This window comes from Acanthisitta chloris, unplaced genomic scaffold (genome assembly GCF_000695815.1).
Source record: "Acanthisitta chloris isolate BGI_N310 unplaced genomic scaffold, ASM69581v1 scaffold34113, whole genome shotgun sequence".
Taxonomy (NCBI): Eukaryota; Metazoa; Chordata; class Aves; order Passeriformes; family Acanthisittidae; genus Acanthisitta; species Acanthisitta chloris.
This window is the reverse complement of record NW_008664849.1, coordinates 15,563-32,445: the sequence shown is the minus strand read 5'-3', so window position 1 is coordinate 32,445 and position 16,883 is coordinate 15,563. Positions and strand designations below refer to the sequence as shown.

Genomic DNA, 16,883 nt, shown 5'->3' with positions numbered 1-16,883 from the left:
CCAGGGAGGGAGAAGGTGCCGTAAGGATTTTGGAGAGGTGGGAAGGGTGTGCAGGTGTATCCCCGCAGAGTGGAGCCGTGTTAGTCTTCTCCCTGGCCTGGGGTGAGGGGTTTGGGAGATCTGTGCCTCTGGTAACTCCTGTGTATCCCTGGACTTTCATCCTCTAAGGTGGGGACAAAGGCTTTGCAGCACTGAGGATGTCTCTGCTGCCCGTCTCAGTTTACTGTTGCTGCTGCTGCACTTTTGAGTTTGCTTAGAATTGTATTACCCCCCCAAAAAACGACATCCCTTTGGATTTCTCCTCCTGGTTTTGTCGAGGGATTATAGAAGCGTGTCCTGGTTTTGGTGGGGACGGAGGTTAAATTGAGGTGTGCGATTTTATGAACCCTGAAATTGGCGGAAATAAGCGAAATGGAGAATAAAATAACTGGTTTATGGCAATAGGAGCAGTCTGGCTGGAGGCAAGGCCAGGAGTTGGAACAGCAAAAGCAGATAAAAGTATTTAACTGGGGGAAGAAAATGTGATGTTGAATCCATGTAGGAATGTGTTACCTGTTTCTTTAATGTCTTTCAAATTTGCAACTGAGTTGCTGATGAAAGTCAAGGTTTTTCCTGATGTGTTGTGCTGAGGTGAAGTTTGGAACATCTTCATTTGAAGAATGAATGAGAAATGCTGAATTAGTGTTGTGTTGCTCGTTTGTCAGGTTGAAACGAGAGAAGATGAAGAACAAAACATCAAGTTGACTGAAATTCTGGAACTGTTGGTGGCTGCTGGGTATTTTCGAGCAAGAATCAAAGGGTTATCACCCTTTGACAAGGTGAGACCAGTGCAATATTGCTAAAACCCTTTTTGAAATATAGGAGACTTGGCTATTTTGCCAATTTGCTTAGCAGTTCTAGATGACTTCATGAAAGATATTTGCAACCTGTGAGGCTTTCCTGTGTAAATAATTCTGCAGATGACCTAGTTTCTGGCAGACAGGACCTCCTCAGTCTTGGAAGACGATTTTGTGCAGCAAGGCCTGTTTTAAAGGAGACAATGGGATGGAAGCTAAATGCTGTCTGCTTTTCTTATGAGTGTTATGGGCTCTGTTAGAGCCATATACAGGGAATTACTCCCTCTCTCAACTGCAGTGAGAATAGCTAGAAAGACTTGATACTTGGAGAGAGATTGGTCATTTTAAAAGCAAGTTTTCACTAAGGAGAAATGAGGAAGTATCTGTGTAAGAACAGAACAGTTAGCCCAGGAAGATTATTTTGGGGCCGTGTTTACATGTCTTTAGAATGTCACATATGTTAACCTTCCATTGTCCTAGGCAGGAAGTAAGTAATACTGACAGTGAACAAAGTTCAGGTTGAAGAGGGATTTCTGAATTGTTTTAGTGCTGACTCTGTGAGAAATTCCTCAGCCAGGGTTTGGAAACACAGAACTACAACAGCCTTGAAATGGACTCTTCTGTTTTCTGCTCTTTCTCTGGTCACAGCACAGCCACACTTTGCAGTGCAATTTTAGTTTCTCCGGACTCCTTGGTATTACTGACAGTAGCTGCACACACAGTAGTTTCAAGGAGACTGCCTTAGGATGTAATACTGCATTTATGTGTAGAAATCAGGTTTATGCTTGCCTAAATCCTATTGCAAAGTTGCCATTTCATGACTATGCTCAGCTTCACAAATGAGCATTGCTATTGAAAATGATTTAGCTGCTAGTATAAAAGGGATATACTGTGGGGTAACTGTTTCAGAGTGGAATGTGAGAGGGGTAATGTGTAAGAAACCTTGTCTAGAAAAAGGTCCATGGTTTGCTCTGTGATGTTGGTGAGTTACTGCACATTTTAATCCCTTTCTGTGTTTTCTGTCTTTGCATACATTTAGGTGATCTTGCATATTATGCAAAGTTGTCTTAAAATATTTATGTGAAGTTGATAAAATGGCTCAGGAGTTTAAATATGCCTAAGAATATGTCATAACAGGGCCTGAAATAAAGATTTTCTGCAGAGCTGGGGATTTCCATTGCTGTGCTGACACTGTCTAGCACTTGATGTTATATGTGCCAGGAAGCAATGAATACTGTAGCAAAGGTGTATATATAAAGGTAAATACATGAATATAGGAATTATGGTCCTTGATGAAATTTTGATAAGGTCACTTTTTTGAAATCATGGCATTTAAGATGCTGTTGTGTTTTATCCATGGTTATTTTTGTTTATTCTGAGAGCTGTTTCAAAACTAATATGTAAAGCTAAGAGAGGAATTTAGAATGTCAGTAACTGCTGTTTCCCTTCTGTCTCCTATGTGTGTGCTGTATGTAGAAGTTGATATGGTTATGCTCTCTGCTTCAGTCTCTCTATGAGGATACTGAGGATGGAGAGAACACTAAATTCTAAAATAAATAAAGCCTTTAAGGTGTATTTGGTTTTACTCTCTTCAAGTTAAAATGGAACTAACCATGCTGTTGCTCCTTTGCAGGTGGTGGGCGGCATGACGTGGTGTATCACTACTTGCAACTTTGATATCGATGTTGATTTATTATTTCAGGAAAACTCTACTATTGGTCAAAAAATGTAAGTTGATTAAGTGGCGAGTGGTGTATTTTTCTTCAAAGAAAAGGAGAAGTGGATGAGGAGGGGGAATTTACCTGATCTTGGCCTATTTCTAAGAAAGTTTTTTAGTCCCAAGTTTCTTGCTTTTCAAGAAACTGTCTGTTTGCAAAGCATTTTGCAGAGGTTTCTGGGTTTCTCAGGCTGTAGTTCCACAGACTCTAAAACCAGAAAGAAGCTTATTTCAAAAAAGGCTGTGCTATTCCCTCTGGGCTGCTGTGTTCTTAAATCCCTGCTAAACAGTGGAAGCATTTATATGGCTCCACGTCGAACTGGATTGGGAACTGATCCTGATTAAAACCTACCAAAAACTCCCCAGAAAGAAAATAGTTTAAACATGAATGAATTCCTGGATCCAGTTCTCTATGCAGCTGCACAGATGCTTGTGCTGGCACAAGGGGATGATGCAGAGGCCAAAGCAAAGGGCAAAGGGAGACCACACTGCTGGATATCGGAGTGCAACATTAGAAGACCTTCCCTGAGTTCTCTGTCTGCAGTTGTGCTGTGTAAATAACCTCTGACTTGCTTTTATGGTCATGCTTTGGAATTGTAAGCATCAGCAAACAGAATTTAAAGTATGTCACTGTTGCCAAAATAGTTACCTCCCCCATACTGAGGAGGAGGATTTCCTTCCTTATAGTGACCCTATGAGACCATTTTGTTTTCATTCATTTCTTATGCATGGAATTCACTGATAAATCAGCAAATTCCTGTGTTAGGGAGGTTATACACTTTGTTTATGCTGAGAAAGGGAACACATCCCAAACTCCATTATTTCTTTATGCATATCTCTGATAAAAGGGTCAAAATCTGCAGGAAGTAAGAATAGCCTGGCAAGTTACTGTAGCATGAAGAGACTTGTTTGCTTAATCTAGTTGAAAAGAACATCTTTCTGTGCTGTTTTCTTAAGGTCAATGAGCAACAGCAAGGCTGTAACACTTAAAAATAGAGATTTGTGGGTATTGCCATTGCTCTTGGATAAACTCAAATTATTACAGATAATAAAACCTTGCTGTGTGCAAAGAATTAAGTAGAGACCAGGAAAGATGGTGGTGGTAGTTTCTATAATTGCCAGGTTTTTGTAATTATTATCTTTGTGATTTTTAAGAGCAACAGGATAGGAAATAGTTAAGTTGTTCTGAAAATGTTCTGTTATTTTTCCAGCTGACTGGATGCAAAACTGGCAAAACAAAAACCAGGCTCCTCTCCCGAAACAGCAACAATGATTTATTTGTGAATCTAAAGTGTTCAGAATCACATAAGCATAGGCTGTTCTGATATCCATGTAGTGTTTATATTGGTGGTGGCTCAGGGCTTCTCTGGTGTGCTCAAGAGAAGGAAAAGTTAAATCCTGTTTTCTCAGTATTATTCTGAAAACATGCTGGTGATGTCCTGTAACTGAAATGTACTTCGAGAGAGGATCTTGCATCTATTGGATAAATAACTTCTGTTCTATTTGCATTTGTTTTGATTGTGCTTCACTTCCCTTTAAGTCATATAACATTTCAGGCTGTGTTCCCAGGCTTTGATCACTGTCTCATATCTCTTGCTCCCCTGTTGTTGTTCCAGAATATCAGTTGTCCATTTGAACAGTACTGAATATCTCTGATGTCAGCACTGGACCAGTTAATTTTTTTTCTTCGTGGAGAAGTAGCTTTGGTTTTCCTAGTAGAGTTTTCATCCTCATTGCTGACACTTGCTTTAAAAATGTGCTTGACATCACTGGCAGTAAAAAAATTCTTTGCCCTAAAAAAAGGGATTCATTAAAAATGTGCTTGACATCACTGGCAGCAAAAAAATTCTTTGCCCTAAAATAAGGGATTCGGTTGAATCAGGATGAAGTTTTTCTAGATAATACAGGTAGTCTTTTCACTTTACCAGCTCTTAGCTGAGCAGTAGAAGGAGATGGTTGCCAGCAGATTCAGTTTTACTCACTTGACAACTGTGTGATTTATACTGTGTATTTAGCTGTTAAGTGCAATATATATTTAAACTGATAAATTTTTAGGAGTAAGATATGTTTTGGGAGTTCTGTTAAACAAATTTTTAAGTCCTTAGATTTGATTCTGGACTGTCTTTGAGTGCATAGCCCTTACTTGATACAGCTGTTCTTACAGCTAGTGTCTCTTCACCTGGGCATACATTATAATGTGCAAAGGTGTTGGTAGGCACATCTTACATGGGCATTTCATATGGCTAGACATGCAGGTCTTGAAATTTTCTGCGTGATAGTATAAATGAATTTCCAAGCTGGGAGCCTGCAAGAGAGACTTAATCACCTATTCACAGATGGATGATATAAATAGTACCATGTAAAAGCTGTTTTATGAATGGGAGTTAGATTGCTTTTCACAGCTGTATACAGTGGAAGCCACTAGAGGGAACCTTTGAACTGCTGTTTGCAAAAATAATTTGTATTTTTTAAAAGAAAATTGTAGCATGTATACATCTGTGTTTTTGTTGTTCTATCATAGTGCCTTAACTGAAAAAATTGTGTCAGTATTACCAAAAATGAAGTGTCCTCATCGTTTGGAACCACATCAGATCCAGGGACTGGATTTCATTCATATATTTCCTGTTGTACAGGTAATAATTTTATGGTGTATCCATACTTTGCTGCAAAAGGCTATAAAACTTGCATAAAAAAATTAAAAAGCTTTATATTATTGTTTGGCTCATTATTTAACTTGGCAATGAATAATCATAGAGAGGTAGTTTGTCTTTTAAGGCATGGAATGTTATGGATTACAGAATCCTTAAGTATTGTTTGATGTATTTTTTAAGAAGACAACAAGCTCTCTAAATTATGTGAAATGGAGTTAGATTCTGCCTGTTGTGGAACACCTACTTAAAGAAACTGAAGTTTCATCTTGTTTGGGAATCTGATAATCTACTTTCCCAAACTAGGAAATAGAACAAATATCTTACAGTCTGTGTTTAAACTTCTGGAGTAAATGATACAAAGAGTCACTGAAGCAAAAGGATATGAATAAGGCAAAAGGTACTAGGGTTGTTTCTTCAAGCATAAATCATTCTTAAGTCATATCACTTAAAAACTCTATGGGTGGAAAAATGCATTGCTCTGACATGTGATCCTCTTGCTGTCTCTTTGTTGAGCACCACTAACTGGCCATGTGCACATAGTTCTCACATTTATTAAGGTTTAAGCTAACACTTGATGTGTTCCAGTCACGTGTGGTATCTGGGGAATCCTTGGCATGTCGTTACCATTTTGGGATTTTCCTTTCATCTGCACACAGAAGTGTATCTTTGATATATGGGAACATGAAGGCTGTTAAGCAAGCTGCTTTTTCATTAAATATCTCTTTCTGCCTGTGAGGGAGTTCAGCAAGTAAGAATTTAACCAGTTCCAGTTTGTATGAAGTTATTGTTGCTCTTGTTATTTCCTAGTAGGAGTCTCCTGAGGGAAACCACACTTAACTGTACTCCCCCAGAACATTCTGTGGTCTTTGCTACTGTTACACAGCTTACAAGGTGTGATGGTGCTGCCTAAGGTGGAAAGTTTTTATCTTGTTAATATGAAGTTTTTACAACTAAACTCTTATTTCCCACCAAGAATAAAAATTCCAACCCAAGTTAATTTCTTGCCTTGGTCACTTGATGATAATGGTGACAATGAATGGTTACATTTGTCAATTACAAGGCTTCTTTCACAGGAAGAATATTACTCCTGCTGTAAGAATTACAGCACTATGTATTCTTTTCTCTGACCTGCTTTATCCAAAATCCTGGTTTGGGATATTACCTCTGGAAAAAGAAGCATTAATTCTAAACAGGGAATCTGCTCCTGGGTTTCTCTGAGAGCACTGATACTCAGCATTAGTTGCTGTCCAGTAGCTGCTATAGCTGACCCATACTTGGTGAAGAAGTCTTTCTTGACAAGCTTATTCTTTTGTATGTAGAGGATCTTTTTTTAAGAAATTGTGGCTTTCTGTCAGGTCCCCGTGAAGTTCTGCTTTCTCCACATACTGTGAGTTCCTCATTTCATCCTGACCAAAATAGGCTTTCAAGAAAACTTGTATCACCAGTGTATACTGTGTTCTGAAAAAAAGCATGGAAGAGCTGTGAAATGCTGGTCATGCCATGTAGGAATTATGTATTTGATAGTGACATTTTATTCAATGTCCTGTTAAGTTCAGGATTGCACTTGCTGTCTGTAAATCTCTAATCAGGCCCCAAATAATAGAAAAGGTCTTTCCTCTGCCTGGCATTGTGTCCCAGTAACAGTGTGCTCTTGACAGGAAAAAATTAGATGAATCCTTCCCTAAAGGAAAAAATTAGGTTGAGTTGGCTCAATGCCATAGACTGTAGCAGAACCTAAAAAAAAAATTTTCAAAAAACCCAAACAACTAACATATTCCAGTGGGCAGAAATGCTGCTGTTCTTCCTAGTAAATTCTGCATATGTTCACGGGCAAAAGTGTGTACAAAATCCTGTGTTGAGATGTGCTTTGTAATTAATAGTCTGCATTTTCATCTCTCTCGTTGTCATCATCTTCCCCTCACTTTTCAGGGGTTCATGGTTACAGCACAGGAAACAGTTGCTGGTTGTAACTTAGATTCCAAGATTCATCTCATCTTTTATGTGACCTCCTGCACAGGCTGTCAACAGCCTGCGAGATTTATCTTCTCCAGCCTTGTTTAAAATGTACTTCAATATTTTGTGGCTTTTTGTGTGGTCTTATAAATGTCAGAAGAAGTCTTTTTTTCTTGCAAAGGCATGTGGTTCTTCTTGAACACTTCATAGCTTGAAGATGTGTCTTTTCACAGTGGAGCTGTAGGTTTTTTTGAACAGTGACTGACCTATAGTAGGAAAATTTCACAGAAGAAACATACACAGAAGAAGGAGAAATGTGAAGTTTATAAAATAACTAATGCAGAATCACTCTGTTAGGATTAGATCCCTGAGTTAGTGTTTACAAATAAATCACGTGTTCTTGTTTCTGTGCTTAAAATGAGCTTTTAGCTTTTACCATGTATTAAAAACGATTATGCAGTAGTTTGATGTTTGCTGCTGTTACTCTTCTCCTTTTAACTGATACAAATTTCTTTTGTTGTCAGTGGCTGGTGAAACGTGCAATAGAAACAAGGGAAGAAATGGGAGACTATATCCGTTCTTACTCTATATCACAGTTTCAAAAAACTCACAGGCTGCCAGAGGTAAGATCAAGCCAGTTCTTGTTTCTAGAATCATAGAATTTAGGGGTTGGAATGGACCTTACAGATCAGCTAGTGCCAACCCCCTGCCTTGGGCAGGGACACCTCTCCACTAGATCAGGTTGCTCAAGGCTCACCCGGCCTGGCCTTGAACACTGCCAGGGTTGGGGCAGCCACAACGTCCCTGGGCAACCTGTGCCAGTGTCTCACCACCCTTATAGTAAAAAACTTTTACTTTCTGTTATATGTCACATGCTCAGGTGCAGTACCAGCCTCACAGCTCTGAAATCAGCACAATACACCAGAGTTGCTTTTGGGATCACTTTTTTAATCAGTCCTAAAGGAACCTATTACAAATTCACCTGAGAAAGAATTTATGCAGTATTATGACACAAAGTTTGTAGATACTGGTTAACTTTTGCCTAATAATTGCTTTAGTTTTTCTGCAGTATTTGCTTCTTGTCTGCCAGTCTGGCTCTTGGAAAACACCCAGTATGCAGTGGAGAAGCTGATGTAGCTAACTGAGAATTATATACTGCTAAAGCTCTATACTTTGGGTTTTGTTACAGAGTGCTCAAAGTCAATTCTTGTCTTCCTGTATGCAAACCCAAATTTTTTTTCTTGAATATTAGATTGCTAAAAAAACTTCAAAAATGAATGTGGGGAAAGAGAGAGAGGGACAGGTTTGAGTTAAAAAGAATTACATTTGTTTCTGTAAAATGTGATTTCCAGAGGAGTGAGAGGTGCAGTTTTATCTGGAAGTGAAGTGCTAAGTGCAGCTTTGCACTGTTTGAGATGCTTTGATCCTTCTCCTCCTGATAACAGTGAAATCCTGCCCAATTTGAAATAACATGCTTAGCACAGTCTTGTCATCCTCTCTTGTTCCTGTTTGCAGTAATGAGATGGAAGTTTCCTTGGTAGAGGGGGAGAGGTGGAACAAGCTTGGATATGTGCCTGTAGCTCAGAGCCATCAGTTCTGTTCATACAGATCCCAAGGGAATTTCATGTTTAAAACCTGGAACCCAACCTTTGTCTCTAACTTAGTAACAGTGTTAAGGGTAGTTGTCCCTAGTGTTGGGATGGACAGATGTTATTAAGTTGGGGTGGTTTGGACTTCGTTTTGTGGTTTGTTGGGGGCTTTTGATACTTCTTAATGCTTGGAAACTAAAGTAACAGAAGAGGAAACTTTTCTTTTCCCCATTACGCCTATCCCAGCTTCATTTCTTCATAATGTAGTAAAGATTGGAGACCCCAGTAGTGGGCTGGGATTGCACTTGTGTTGGGTACTGCAGAAGCAGAAAGACTGCTCATCTGGTTACAGTTTTAAAGACCTACCTACCATCTGATGAGACAAGCAAGTACTTTTCTGTGTTACTGACATTTCACCAAATAACTGGGCAGCTCAGAAACCATTTAACAACTTTATTTCACAGAGTCATTACTATGATTGAGATTTAATCTTTGTTCCTGGTATTTTTAATTGCCTCCATTAATGTCTTGCAGGATGATGAATTTATGCAGAGAAAAGAGAAGGCAATCAAAACAGTTACTGATATCTTTGTAAGTATGTTAGATTTTTATTTTCTTTTATGATCAAGAAGCAAGTGGTTTTAGTAATGAAGTGGTGGTGATTAATTCTGTTTAGTGCAGCCATGATTTGTCATGAGCAGATCCCAGTTACGTGTTGAGCTTCATTCTTAGAACACGTCTCAAATGCCAAGATATCAGATTGAAAACCTTTTAGGTGTGCACTGTATGAGTAGATAAACCATATCAGCTGCCTGCACAGAGATTGTGGAGTTGCACCCCCTCAAACAGAAGGCACAAGGTAGTTTACAGGCTATTAAACCCTCAGCAGACTGTTTGTTTGAAGCTCTCAGCAGTTGGACTATTTCTCTTGAAATTGATTAATGTGGCAGTGATGTCCTCAACTGCATTTCAGAACTTGTCTATTCTCCTTCTTGTATTTAGCAGTGAAAGTATGCACCCTACTTCAAAAATGTTTCTATCTTCTGAAAGCTTGTTTATTAATGCTAGTGAGAGTGACCTGTGAAATTCATAGTCTCTCATACCTGAATTCAGCTGCCTGCCTAGCAGCTGGAGTTTCTGTCCGTGTGTTCTAATTTCCCAGTTTGTTTGGGGCCATCAGTTCACCATTTCTGACTCCCAGCAGTTCACCACTGTTTGTTATTTGGACCGTCGTGATAAATTCCAGGCCAGCATTTGAGAAGGGATGAAAAATCTGGGTTTGATTTGAATGGGACATTTCCAGGGCTCTTCAGTAGATGGTGAAACCCTTCTCTCCTGAGAAAATCAGTGCTATGTCAGGTAGCTCCAGCCAGGCACCCTAAACTCTTCATGCACAGGTGGAGGTGTTCAGTGATGGTGTAACAGCCCCTACGGAAGGTTGTGTAATGGACCAGACAAGTCATCCTACTCTTGTGTCAGGTTTAGGAGGTAGTGGTTTTTCTATATTAATGACCTGAGTGCTGCAGAGCTTAATATATGTGGGTGAATTACAGCATGTATTTATAGAAAAACATGGCTGTGAAAGTCTCTAGGAGATGACCAATGCAAATCCCTTGTTAATCTATTTGAATAATTGCTCTTGCTTTGAAATTTTCAATTGCAGCCTCTTAAGTGTTGTTTCCCATGGTTTGACTGGGTTTTTTTTTAATTATGAGCAGCCTTGCAATGAGTCTTTTATTCCAACCAGCAATACTTGTCTTTCCAGTGAGATTTGTTTTCCATTTTACAAATTAGCTCCACCTGTTTGTAGGTATCATTGCTTTGTTTATGCACCTGTACAACCCTTTTAATTGAGAGAGAACGCAAACCTGTGGGAGAAAGCAAACACCAAATGTGTGTTCTGCCAAGTAGCACTTGAAATTCATTTGGCTTCCACTTACTTTCAGAATAATTGTCCTAATTTTTCAAGTGTGTCCATTTTTTACCTGCCCTGTCTTTAAATAGCACTAAAGGTTCTGTATCCAAGTGGCTGATACCCACCTTGTCACCTAGCAGGCAGAAAGTATTCACAATGCTGTTATGGGACACCAGTACTTAGAATTTGCAGTGTCATTAAAGAAAACAGAGATGATGTTTAATTAACAGTGACTCCCTTTGGTTGCTGAGAAGTGGTTTCAGGGCTTAGTTTTTATGTTCTATTATTGTTTTTTTCTGTTTAATCTGTTTCATTCATGCCTTTATTTTGGAGAACTTGTCTGAAAAGAATGAATTCAATCTGTTTTCTGTGTGCAGTTACTTAATAAATGTTAGGTCCATTCAAGTCATTTGTCCAAAGTCCCATGGTGCTTGGTTGGTTTTTCATTACATATCTACCTGCATGTTTTCTGAAATAGCTTTCTAGAGCTTGAAGAGAATGACATTCCCAAAGATGAAGCAGGTATGTGTATGCCAGACCAGGTGTTTGTTTACTAATTGGAGCAAATGAATTGATTTTCTCTTGCCCAGTGTATTGTGGCTGTTACTTCAGAATTCATAGGTCATGGCCCTGGAATTAGATATGTTTGTGTCTACTTCTGTAGCTGAGGGAATAGTTCCATATTCAGGGTCCAAGAATGAAACAGATAATGCAAAGCAAGGAAAACAAGGTACAGTCTTAAAAGTGTGATAGTATTTTGCAGGATTCAGCTAGCCTAAATACCTCTGAACAGCTCTCCTGCATTTGGGCATGCTAGCTGCTCTCCCCAGTTAGGATCTCTGTGCAGGATTGGTAAAGGTGTGTTCTGTCTTCTCCTCTGGCTCACAGATCTCTAGTTTTTAGGTGCATCTTCATGGTGCATAAAGTTTTGACATTTGTACATCACTGCTCAGGTGTCATTAGACAAACACCTCTTGCTTAAATATATGAGCTCTGTCAGGATCATGCCTTCTATGGCTGGTACCTGATCTTCTTAATGAAAGATTAGCTCATGAGAACTCTTGAGGCATCAAGGCATGAGTGCAGCCTAGAATAACACAGAGTGAATTTTCAAGGGAGAATGTGCACAAGCTTTCCTATCTATCCACAGGAACTGGAGGAAGGAGAAGGTGGCTATTCCATGAAGGTTCTTTTGCAGGTCACCTTTAATCACGATGCATTGGAATTGGACGAGAAATCCACTCACCTAAAAGAGGATCAAGTGTGAAGGATTAGTCTGTTGTCTGAATTCATTATTATAACTCTGGCCTAAGGACCTACCCTTCTTTTCTCAGGGGGGAAGTACACTGAGATTTATGGTCATGTTCAGGCCTAAAGATTGGAAAAAGAAATACTAAATATCAGTAATGGTTATTGGAATAAGGACTCCTTCTGCTGAAAGGTGTCTGTCTAGTGAATTGAGATTATCTTGCAGTGGTTTTGTTCAACTGCTCAATTACCTGCTGCCAAGACTAATGTTTATGGTGTGATGCCTACACTTCACATAGCACAGGTATAAAACAGAATGCCATCATAAAAGCTGTAATTATTTTTATGACTTGCATTGCCTTTTTCTAGGTGTGAAAGTACATTTTGTGGGAGACTCTTGATCATAAAAAGCTTTTTCATGTGACAGGCAAAAATGTAGCAAGATTGTATAGCTGGAAGCAAAAATGATAGAAATTAAGATTAGAAATGAAGTCAAAATTGCAAAGGGTAACAGACAAATGCAGCAGAAACTTGCCAAGGAATAGTGTCAATTTTCACTTGCCTGAAATCTCCACTTTGGGATTACATGTCTTTGACAAAGATTGAAAGCTATTTTGGAAATGTTATGGTGCAGGAATTGCTTGTTGAAAATAATAGTTTGTGTTGTACAGAAAGTCAGATCAAACAAAAAGTATTCTTCCTTTTGTTTTTGAATTGGAAGCAGCTCTATCAGCACAAAGTGGTACTTGTGGATCCTTGATGGGCTGTTGTGCAGCTATGGGAACACACTGGGATAGCATGAGAATAAATCTTTTAAACGTGACAGAGGAGATGGTTGAGAAATTATGTTTGTTGTTAAATACTCATTTATAAATTTTTTAACCCCTGGAAAGACTTGGAAATTAATTCAGTAAGATTTTTTTTTAATACAGTTGTAAAAAGAGGAAGTTAAAGATGTTTATTTGGCTAAGTATATTGAGCTGGAAAGCAAACAGTATGTTTATCACTCTATAACAATTCATCATTTATTTTAGAAAAGCCTTTTACATGCTCTGAATTCATTCACTGCCTTACAGGAGGTTTACAAGCCCCAGAGAAAATACAAACGTCAGAAGGGAGCTGAGGAGCTGCTGGATGAGGAATCAAAGGTTCATGCAACTCTTCTGGAATATGGCAGGTGAAAGGCCTCATTTAATTTTCTGTGGGTTTTGCATTGTGTGATTACAAGCAGGATATATAAAATTTGGATTGTGGTGGGTTTTTTCCTACTACTTGGGAATCAGACTATTTCAGATTTACTCCTGTTTGGTCTCAGATTTTGTTTACTTACCCTGTAAATTCTCTGGGGACCTGACAGTCCTCATATGTGTGGACAGTGTTTCGTACAATAGGAGCCAAACTTCAGGCTTTATGCTCCTCACAAGGTATGTTTTTTTAACATACTTGCTCTTTGTGTCATAAAAATGGCTTAAATTCATGATCCTTCTAGGTAGTGTCTGTCAATCAGTAGTCTTTTTACAAGCCATCCCCAGAAAGTGAGGAAAAAAGGAGCTGCAGTTGCTGCTATTTTTTTTTGTAGTTGTAATGTGATTGCTGCATCAGGAGGCTCAATCATGGTTTAGTGCTTTGTCTTTTTTCTTTCCGTAAACTTTCATATAGAGACAAAGTTACCAACGTTTCCATTTTTTCATTATCTTGGGTAGTCCCTCTGGTTTGCTGACAGCTCTCCAAACACATAAAAATAAAGTTACAGAGCTTCTGTTTTCAGTTTCTATTTCCCGTTTTCACAGTTTAGTGATCTGGACAGCTTGTCTGCTGTCTGAGCTCTTAATACTTAACGAGTGCAAATGACATTTGAATGCCATTTTCTATCGTCTGTGGCTTCTCGCCCTCAAAGCCACAGATTTTTGTTTTTTGTCTCACTATTTTGAGTACCTTCCTTTTAACAGTAACGTGGGCTATAGCATAATAGCTCAGGATTAACTCCCAAATGGGAAGAAAGTTTTGCTTTTTTCTTTTGTGAGCTTTATGTGACAGTATTTTATGAAGAGTCAAGATCTGCAAATCATGATGGAAGGAGTAGATGGAGCTGAAATCATCCTGTAAATATGCTCCTGTAACTGCTGATGTAGTTCATCTATAACATTCCAAAACTAACCTGAACCTGGCTGTTGGTGCCTATCTTATCTTAAAAACTGATAGAAACTTAATGTGTTTGTGAAAGTTGTAAGCAATATATTTCTTTCATGTTCCTATTGTTGTTTTAGGAGATATGGATTTAGCAGACAAGCAGGAAAAACAGAACAGGTAAAAAACCAGACTAACTTATAATACTCAAATTGTGGGAAGAATTGCATTGTTTTTGTTGAAGTCTTGGTTAGATCTTAAAAGAATACAGCAAGAAACAGCTCTAACTTCTATTATTAACATCTCTTAAAAATGGCTAACTGGAAATAAAAATCTGCATGCTGTGAAAGATGGAATTGATTACACTTTTTTAAAGGATTTCCTTCATCTGTACTCACAGATCACATTTTTACAAACTTGGTGGTTTGTTTTTGTTTTTGTTTTTTTTTGCTTAGAAGAGAGTTTGGGTGTTGTGTGTCTTTTAGTTTGGGTTTTGTCATGAGGTAATGACATATCCTGTCTGTTTAATAAGCATAAGCATCTTTTAATTAAGTGTACCATGATGTGAGCATTAAAGGGCTTTTCTTTTTAAAGAATCCTTCAGCTTGGTATGAAATATTGTAGGCATTTATTACCAAACAGGTTAACTAATGTGATAGAGAAACATGATACCATGCCATAAATAAAATCATTGTGCTCCTTAAAATGTAGCATCTTTGCTGTGCTTTTGGTGATCATGGAATCTTAAAATGTCCTTGCCAGAGCATTTGCATTGTTATTTCAGTGCAGATAATAATTTGGCTGCAAGCTTTTATTACAGACAGAAATAATGAGGAAATGCACTAAGCATGTCATGGACCCAGCAATGCATTAGTGTAGTAAGGTTGCCCTTCTTCATTATCTCAATATTCCACATTTAAATTTTATAAATGGACATGTTTCCCATCTAGGTATGCCTGTTTTCCCCTCAGAGTAACTGCCAGGCTGCAGTCATGTTTATTGAGTTCATTTTGTTTCTTCAAACCTGTTATTGACTTTGGGATGTTGTATATTAGATGGTCATCATAATTGTTGTGGGAATTGAGTCTCCAGTAAGGCAGAAGTGGACAATGAAGTAGTCAAGTTAGTGGTGCAATAGGGTGACCTAGAAATTGAGTCTGTCTGTCACCAGTTCTCATTACTTTAGTGGCACAAATTCTTCAAACTGAACTAGGCAGTTTTACGCTTTTTAATGTTATACCAATATTAAGTTATAAAAATTATTTATGTAAAAAAAATAATCAGCTTTGTCCTATGTAACAGACATCATATTGTGAGTTAGCTGGTTGTCCCTGAGGTTGGTAGCTCTCAGAAAGCTGTGGAATAAGGAATCTTTGCACCAGCTGTGTCCTTAGGAAACCAGAACTCTATGGAACAGTTGGAATACTTGTGAGAAATCAGGGAGGCTTCCATTTCAGTTGGCATGATTTGGAGTGTGAGGATGTTCCAGTAGCTGAAATGTATTCATGAAAACAGAACCAGCTACATTCCAGTTTTTTCCTTGATGTCTTTCCTAACACTTTAAAATAGCAGATCTAGATATAATATTGTCTTAATTTTTCTTTAAAAGGCTGAAGATAAAAAACCAGTGCTACCTCCAGGGCTTGCAGCAGCAGGAAAAGCTGAGCCTAGTGATGAAGATGACCTTCAGGCTGCTGAAGAGGTGTGCCACAGACATAGTAGGCATGGGTGTTACTAACTTGGGGGGAGGGCACCAGTTACCACTGCCCAGTCCTTCTCTGAAAGAAGGAAAGTTTCCATGGTTAGTCAAAGTGAGAGCTGCTTACCACAGGAGAATATTGAACCTGAAATGGATGCACGAAACTAGATGCTTGTTGATTTTTAATACCCAAAAATTCAATTTTTGCTTTGGAATCTGAGCATTTTTAAAGGTCTGGTTTTGGTTAACAGAGGCAGCTGAGTAATCTGAGTGAATGTGTACTGTTAGAAGGAATTTTCCTTAAATTTGGTAACTTTAGCCACCTCTTTTTAACTTTCATAGACTTAGTGCCCCATTACATGCATTAAAATACATGTGTTAGATGATGCTAATTGTATACATGTGTCCCTGGCAGAAAAAACCTAAATGACACAAGTTAAGTTATTAAGTGTAATTGTTCATGTTTTGCCATAGCTTCGCATTAAAACGCTGATGACTGGAATGGCTGCAATGGCAACAGAAGAGGTTAGTAGCATTTAAACCTGATCCAGCTTTGTTTAAATTATGGTTGATTGTAGCAATCATTTCTGAAATTGGATGACTGATTCAGGTCTCGAGTCTTGGAATGACTGTTTTAAGTTTTCCTAAGGAGAGTGCAATAAAAGGTGGTTGAATGAGGAAGACAGTAATTTTTATGAGACTGATGAATTAATCATTTGCCTTGAAATGATAACAACAATATAAAAAAAGTTCCTCTTTCAAATGCTTCCTGCAAGGAGAATTTCAGGGCAAAGACATCACTGTGCAGCTACCCAAGATGCAGTATGAGCTTACTTTATTCATCTTCTGAAGTTATTTAGAAGAGTAATCATTTTACTGGGGAGAGTGGAGGAAAACTTTATATGTTCCAAGGTGGTTTTCAAAGCACTGATAAATATTTATGAACAACAGTGTTAATCTAAGACACTGAAAATAAGTAATACAGGATATGTATTTTGTTTTCTTATTTGGTTGTATTTAACAACATAATGGAAGTCATAATCTGTTCTTACACTTTGATTTCTGGATGAGAGGACTGCAAAGAAATTCAGTTGTTAAACACTGTTTATGCTGAAGTCACAGAAGAAAAGGTAGTAATTAGTCTAGTC

General features: G+C 38.3%; 1 protein-coding gene across 1 annotated transcript in view; it reads left to right on the top strand.

Annotated features, from left to right (window-relative positions):
- Positions 1 to 704: 704 nt before the first annotated feature.
- The window catches only part of CCDC93 (coiled-coil domain containing 93), a gene marked incomplete at both ends in the record, with an annotated part of 31,457 nt that continues 15,278 nt past the window's right edge, over positions 705 to 16,883 (top strand). The window contains 9 exons of the mRNA XM_009071516.1: positions 705 to 818; positions 2,470 to 2,564; positions 5,075 to 5,186; positions 7,682 to 7,780; positions 9,281 to 9,337; positions 12,986 to 13,086; positions 14,177 to 14,216; positions 15,646 to 15,738; positions 16,210 to 16,260. Of these exons, the coding sequence (XP_009069764.1) occupies positions 705 to 818; positions 2,470 to 2,564; positions 5,075 to 5,186; positions 7,682 to 7,780; positions 9,281 to 9,337; positions 12,986 to 13,086; positions 14,177 to 14,216; positions 15,646 to 15,738; positions 16,210 to 16,260 (762 nt within the window). The remainder of the gene's footprint in view (positions 819 to 2,469; positions 2,565 to 5,074; positions 5,187 to 7,681; positions 7,781 to 9,280; positions 9,338 to 12,985; positions 13,087 to 14,176; positions 14,217 to 15,645; positions 15,739 to 16,209; positions 16,261 to 16,883) is intronic.